This window comes from Dipodomys ordii, unplaced genomic scaffold (assembly GCF_000151885.1).
Source record: "Dipodomys ordii isolate 6190 unplaced genomic scaffold, Dord_2.0 Scaffold202, whole genome shotgun sequence".
Taxonomy (NCBI): Eukaryota; Metazoa; Chordata; class Mammalia; order Rodentia; family Heteromyidae; genus Dipodomys; species Dipodomys ordii.
The window spans coordinates 1,077,623-1,084,265 of NW_012267418.1; the positions used below are offsets into that span (position 1 = coordinate 1,077,623).

Here is a 6,643-nt window from a genome sequence, read left to right on the forward strand (position 1 = left end):
CTGTCCAGTACAAGGACAGTGATGGGCGGCCCCAGGTGGTGCGTGTGGAGGCTGAGGAGAGAGAGGCCACCATTGGAGACCTAGAGCCTGGGCGCAAATACAAGATGCACCTGTATGGGGTCCACCAAGGGCAGCGCGTGGGCCCCGTGTCCACCGTGGGAGTGACTGGTGAGTGAAGGAAGGCTCCTTCCTCCTTGGTTCCCTCTGGTGAACCTTGTCCTTGTCCAGGTGTCAGCACCTCTTACCCAGTGTTTGCCCTACGCTTCTTGCACTAGGCTTCTGGTTTTCTGGATTTTGCTAATAATCTAGCACATCTTTCAATGGAAGGAGGGCTCATGAAGTTAGAAGGGGAGGAAGATTCTCTCTACCCTATTTACACTGACTTTTTTCCTTCCATTGCTGTAAATTCAGCTCCTGATAGAACAGACAGACCTCAGCTCCCTTGTGTTTTAGTCACTACAATTTGCTCAGCTTCAAGCTGCCTGGATCTTATGTGCCTCCAAATAACTCCACACTAGCTATGTGCTTTTAAGAGCACTTAGGGAGACAGTCTTACTGCACCTATTTCCCACACTGGTGACGTTTGGCTCCTGGGTGTGAGTTGCCTACAGAAATTCCTAGAGCTCAGAAAGCTTTACCAAAAAAAGGGGTGCAAGGGGAAAGGGCCGGGGTGGGAGCCAGCCTTCCCTCGGCAGGACCTGGGCTGCACTGCAGCTTCCTCTGCTCTGTTTCAGCCTCCTTGCCCACACAGCCCCCAGTGGAGCCCCGCCTTGGGGAACTGGCGGTGGCAGAGGTGACTTCTGACACCGTGCGCCTATATTGGACTGTGGCCCAGGGCCTCTTCGATTCCTTCCTGGTTCAGTACAAGGATGCACATGGGCAGCCCCAGACAGTGCCCGTGAGCAGAGACCTGCGTGAGGCCACCATCTCTGGTCTGGACCCATCCCGCAAGTACAAGTTCTTGCTCTTTGGACTCCAGGATGGGAAGCGCCGTGGCCCCATTTCTGTGGAAGCAAAGACCAGTGAGTAGGGATCTAGGCCCCCCCACCCCCTCCCCCTCGGCCCTGGAGCTCCTGGCCAGCCTTTGCCCCTTGTGGCAACTGTTGGAATTTGACATTCCTGTGCCCCATACTCCAGACCTAAGGACTTTGTGACCCTTTATTTACCAGATCCCTTGAAATTTAAATCCTGAGTTCCTCTTCCCCTACCCTCCCCCCACTCCCTTTTGTCCCTAGAGAAGTGTCCAGGGGACACTTGCTTTCCTTGCTGGATCTTCTATCCCTACTTCTGGCCCAGTCACCTCTCCCCCTCCCAGGGGAGCCCAGAATCTCCACACCCCCAGAGCAGGGGTCTCTGCTGCCATCATTTCTGACATTCTTCATGCATCTCTCTCTGCTTTCCAGTGCCAGACACAAAGCCCTCTCCCCGCCTGGGGGAGCTGACAGTGACAGATGTGACCACGGACTCCGTGGGCCTGTCCTGGACAGTCCCTGAGGGGGAATTTGACTCCTTCCTGGTCCAGTACAAGGACAGGGATGGGCAGCCCCAGGTGGTGCCCGTGGCAGCAGACCAGCGAGAGGTCACTGTCCCGAGTCTGGAGCCACATAGGAAATACAAGTTCCTGCTCTACGGCCTGGCAGGCAGGAAGCGGCTGGGCCCCATCTCTGCAGAAGGCACTACAGGTGAGCCCCAGCCCTCCCTGCATCCACCGTTCCAGGGTTCTTTTTATTTTTTTTTTAACTGATTGCTGGTGCTGGGGCTTGAACTCACCCCCTGGGTTCTTCTTCTTTTTTTTTTGTCTGTCGTGGGGCTTGAATGCTGAGCCTGGGCGCGGTCCCTCAGCTCTTCAGCTCAAGGCTAGCACTCTACCACTTGAGCCACAGCGCCACTTCCGGTTTTCTAAGTGGTTTATTGGAGATAAGAGTCTACGGACTTTTCCTGCCTGGGCTGGCTTTGAACCGCGATCTTCAGATCTCAGCCTCCTGAGTAGCTAGGATTATGGGTAGGATTCACCAACACCCAGCACCCAGCCATAATCCTGAACATTTCGTTTGCAGGGTCCAGGCTTTGAACTAAGCTAATCTGTGTGGAAATCCCCAGTCCTAATCCTCATCTATTACAAACAAACCTCAGCTTCCTCACCTGCTTGATGGTGATGAACAACTCCTTCTCTAACTCAGTTCGCCCATCCTCCGCCTGCCACCTCAACTCTGAGGCAAGAGGTGGAAAGTAAGGGAGGGCTTGGCTGCAGAAAGACTATGGAAATATCTCATGTTCTGGTGCTCATGACTCAGCCCCCGCCCCCCGGAATGGGTGGAGTGGGTCACTGACCCTTCCCCACCCCCCCAGGACCATGAGTCACCTGAGAGCCTGGGGCTCTCAGATTCCATAATTGTTTCCTCAACCCTCACTTGGGGAAAGCATCTAGGCTTTTCTGAACGCCATCTATCAAAAGTTACCCCCGTACAGGCTAGTGGCCTCTGCATTACCTTTTATATTCCCAACTCTGCCTCTTTGCTACCCAACTCTTGCTGCCCTGGTCCAGTGCTGTCCGCTCCGGGTTAGGGAAATAGATGAGGACACAGTTTAGGCTGATGGCAAGTGGGGGAGGTCCTGTAGAGCTGACCCGCTGGTCATCTACACTCTCCTGTTTGGGGGTGTCCCTCTCTCAAATATCCTCCGAGATTCTTTCGGTCCTAGCCACAATCCTGCCCTGGGGAAGTGAAGATCCTCTGTGTGCCCCAGCTCCCGCTCTCTCCCAGGAGATCTTTTGTGTATTTATTGTGCCCTTGACCATGGCAGGGAGGGCACGGGGCAGGACAGTGGCTTCCAGAGAGCCAGGATAAGACGAGGCCTGTTTATGCCCTCAGGTGGCTGTCCCTGAATCACTCTCAGGATTCTTTCCCCACAGCTTCACACCTCCCAGGAGTGGCCCAAAATAGGCCAAAGCTGTTCTTGAACTAAATGTCCCCAATCCTCTCCACAGCACCCCTGGAGAAGACGCCACAGCCCCCACCCCGCCTTGGGGAACTGGCAGTGACAGAGGAGACCCCAGACTCGCTGCGGCTCTCATGGACGGTGGCCCAGGGCCTCTTTGACTCCTTCCTGATCCAGTACAGGGACAGGGATGGTCAGCCTCAGGCAGTGCCTGTGACTGCAGACCAGCGGGAAGTCACTGTCCAAGGCCTGGAGCCTGGCAGGAAATACAAGTTTCTGCTCTATGGGCTCTCCGGAGGGAAGCGCTTGGGTCCTGTCTCTGCCCTGGGAGTAACAGGTGAGGCTGACTGGCCTGGTGCTAGCAAGCAGGGCACAGGGGGCTGAAGACAAAGAGCCTCCTGGCTCCTGGTCAAGGAAGGAGTCCCTCCCGGCGCCTGGGGAAAGGAAGTTTGCTGCCAAGTCAGGCTGTCCATCCCAATCACAGGAGCAGGAAAGGCGGGCAGGGAAGGTCCTGGCTGAGGCTCCCCCTGAGCCCACGCTCCTCACCCCATCACGTAGCTGCCCCCCACTGTCCCGCCGGAGCCGCTTTCACTGCCTGGCACGGTGGCCTCGCCCAGATAGGGCAACCCCACCACGAATGACTCAGGGCCATTTTCTCAAATGGAAAATCACTGGAAAACAGCGGGAGGAAACAGAAGCCAATGGAAGTGGCAGCTCCCCTTCCAGGGGCCACCTATGCCCGCCTCAGATCTGCCAGGCCAAGAACACACTGGCCCCACAAGGGCTGAGGTGACACGCCAGGCTCACTGGCCAGCCAGTGCCGCCCTCAGCTGCTCTCAGAAGGAAGGCTGAATCTCCTAGGCCCAGCATGTGCCAAGCCAGGCACATAGGCATTCCAGGGTGGAGCAAGGGTGGATGCAAGGACATCTAGACATGAGGCTCAGTGGGTCCCCAGGGAAGGGGATGTGAGTACCTGACCCAGGGACTCCTATAGCCGAGAGCCCAGGAGAACGTAATGGGGCCGCAGCAGCTTCCCAAACAGGAGACAGGCCTCAGTGTTGGGGAGACAATGTTGCAGGAGACAATGTCAAAGCACTGATGTAGCCAGGCACCAATGACACGCCTGTCATCCTAGCTACTCAGAAGGCTGAGATCTGAGGATCACAGTTCAAAACTAGCCTGGGCAGGAAACTCCATGAGACTCTTACCTCCAATTAACCATCAGAAAATTGAAAGGAGAGCTGTGGCTCAAAGTGGTAGAGCTTAAGAACAATGCCCAGGGCCTGAGTTCAAGCCCCATGACCAACTTAAAAAAAAAAAAAAGCAGTGATGTAGCAGGTTCTAGAATTGGAAGGTCCTAGAAAAGCCCTGGTTCCTCTCTTCTCTCCACTACGCTGCCAGGCCAGGACCCACCAGGTATAGTGACAGGATAGCCTTCCGATGTCCCTCACTGACATTCTCCCCGGACTACTTCTTCACAGCCCCAGAAGAGGCAATGCCGACCCCCGAGGGCTCAGAGCCCAGTGAAGCACCCCGCCTAGGGCTCCTGACTGTGACCAAAGCAACGCCAGACTCTCTGGGCCTCGAGTGGAGTGTGACCCAGGGCCCGTTTGACTCCTTCGTGGTCCAGTATCAGGACACAGATAGGCAGACCCAGGCCTTGCTCGTGGATGGTGACCAGAACCAAGTCCTCATCTCAGGCCTGGAGCCCAGCACCTCCTACAAGTTCTTCCTCTATGGTCTGCATGAAGGGAAGCGCCAGGGGCCCATCTCTGCGGAGGGCATCACAGGTACCCTCAGGCTGGTCTCATCCTAACCTGGGCTAGGAAGTGTGAAAGGAGGTGGCTGGGAGTGGCAATCGTAGGCAAAGGTCACGGGAGGCTCCGGGGAGGAGGAGGCTCCTCATTTGCCTCTGCGTAGCCCCAGACTCTGCCCTCACACAAGCTAAGTCCCTCACTAACTCTGCTTTGCTGGTAGCAGCAAGGCCAGGGTGGGGTGGTGGAGGGAACCCACCCCGGCCCACGTCGCTGGTTACACATAATTCCCAACCCTTCTCTCCCACACACTCCTTGCAGGGTCAGCTCCTGCTGGCCAGACCCCGGGGGACCCAGGGCCCCGGCTCTCCCAGCTGTCAGTGACTGATGTGACCACCATTTCTCTACGGCTCAACTGGGAGGCTCCACTTGGGGCCTTCGATTCCTTCCTGCTCCGCTTTGGGGTCCCGTCACCCCGCACCCTGGAGCCACACCCACGTCCGCTGCTACAGCGGGAGTTGGTGGTCCCGGGGACACGGCGCACGGCCATACTCCGGGACCTGCGGCCGGGGACCTTGTACAGTCTCACTCTGTACGGCCTGCGGGGGCCTCACAAAGCCGACAGCATCCAGGGCACTGCCCGGACCCTCAGCCCAGGTAAGGCCCCATCATGGGCACATGCGAGACACCAAAGGGAGGGTTTGGGGCTTGTGATGTGGGATATCTCCTGCTTCAGACAGAGGGTTGGTGAGTCAGAGGCTCTGACGGTCTAGAGAGTGACTTCTGTTCCTAAGACCTAGGGTGGACCCTTCAGGAGCCAGGAGGCCCAGAGAGACAGGGCAGGAAGTTCCCTACCCCTCCCTCACTATTATCTCTTGCCTACATCCCCAGTTTTGGAGAGCCCCCGAGACCTCCAATTCACCGAAATCGGAGAGACCTCAGCCCAGGTCAACTGGGTGCCACCATTATCCAGGGTGGACAGCTTCAAAGTTTCCTACCAGCTGGCAGATGGAGGTGATACCCTTTTGCCATGTCCTCATTTCTCCTGCTTCCTGCCCACCCTCTAGCTGCACTTGACTTTCCCAGGCAACCTTAACCCCCAATGCACTTTCAGGAGAGCCCCAGAGCGTGCAGGTGGATGGCCGGGCCCAGTCCCAGAAGCTCCAGGGTCTGATCCCAGGAGCTCGCTATGAGGTCACTGTGGTCTCTGTCCGCGGATTTGAGGAGAGTGAGCCGCTCACAGGCTTCCTCACCACAGGTGAGACGGGCTGGACCAGGGGCAGGGGGGACGGTGGGAGCGTGAGCGTAGAAAACTGGGGCTTAGCCAGCCGCCAGTGCCTCATGCATATAAAACTCAGGAAGCTGAAACCTGAAGATTAAGGTTCAAAGCCACCCCGGGGCAAAAAAGTCCAAGACTCCATCTCCAATTAACCAGCAAAAAAAGCTGGATTGGAGGTCTGGCTCAAGTGGCAGCGCGCCAGCTGTAAGCAAAAAAGCTGATCAAAAGTGAGAGGCAATGAGTTCAAGTCCTAGTACTGGCACACAAAAAAAAAGAGGAAAGAAGAGGAAGAAAAACAAAACAACACAAGGCTTGGATGGGAGCTGAACGGAAGGGAGGCGCATGACTGGGAACAAGCGCCAGCGGCTGGCCTTGGAAATGTTAACGGTAGGGAGAGTGGCAGGGACCCCTCTGAGCCTGCTCCTCTCTCCCAGTTCCCGATGGCCCAACCCAGCTTCGTGCGCTGAACTTGACGGAGGGGTCTGCCCTGCTGCACTGGAAGGCCCCCCAGAACCCTGTGGATGCATACAACGTTCAGGTGTCCGCCCCTGGAGGTGAGCAGGGCTGAGGCTTCCTTCCAGAGGGAACTTGTTGGGGCTGGGAAGGTGGCTCAGTGGTAGAGCGCTTGCCTTGCATGCTCAAGGCCCTGGGTTCGATTCCTCAGCACCACATA

General features: G+C 56.8%; 1 protein-coding gene across 1 annotated transcript in view; it reads left to right on the forward strand.

Annotated features, from left to right (window-relative positions):
- The window catches only part of Tnxb (tenascin XB), a 69,101-nt gene that overhangs the window by 52,446 nt on the left and 10,012 nt on the right, over positions 1-6,643 (forward strand). Inside the window, exons 26-34 of the mRNA XM_013034944.1 lie at positions 9-168; positions 735-1,022; positions 1,404-1,682; positions 2,987-3,274; positions 4,419-4,727; positions 5,013-5,348; positions 5,583-5,705; positions 5,806-5,949; positions 6,405-6,524. Of these exons, the coding sequence (XP_012890398.1) occupies positions 9-168; positions 735-1,022; positions 1,404-1,682; positions 2,987-3,274; positions 4,419-4,727; positions 5,013-5,348; positions 5,583-5,705; positions 5,806-5,949; positions 6,405-6,524 (2,047 nt within the window). The remainder of the gene's footprint in view (positions 1-8; positions 169-734; positions 1,023-1,403; positions 1,683-2,986; positions 3,275-4,418; positions 4,728-5,012; positions 5,349-5,582; positions 5,706-5,805; positions 5,950-6,404; positions 6,525-6,643) is intronic.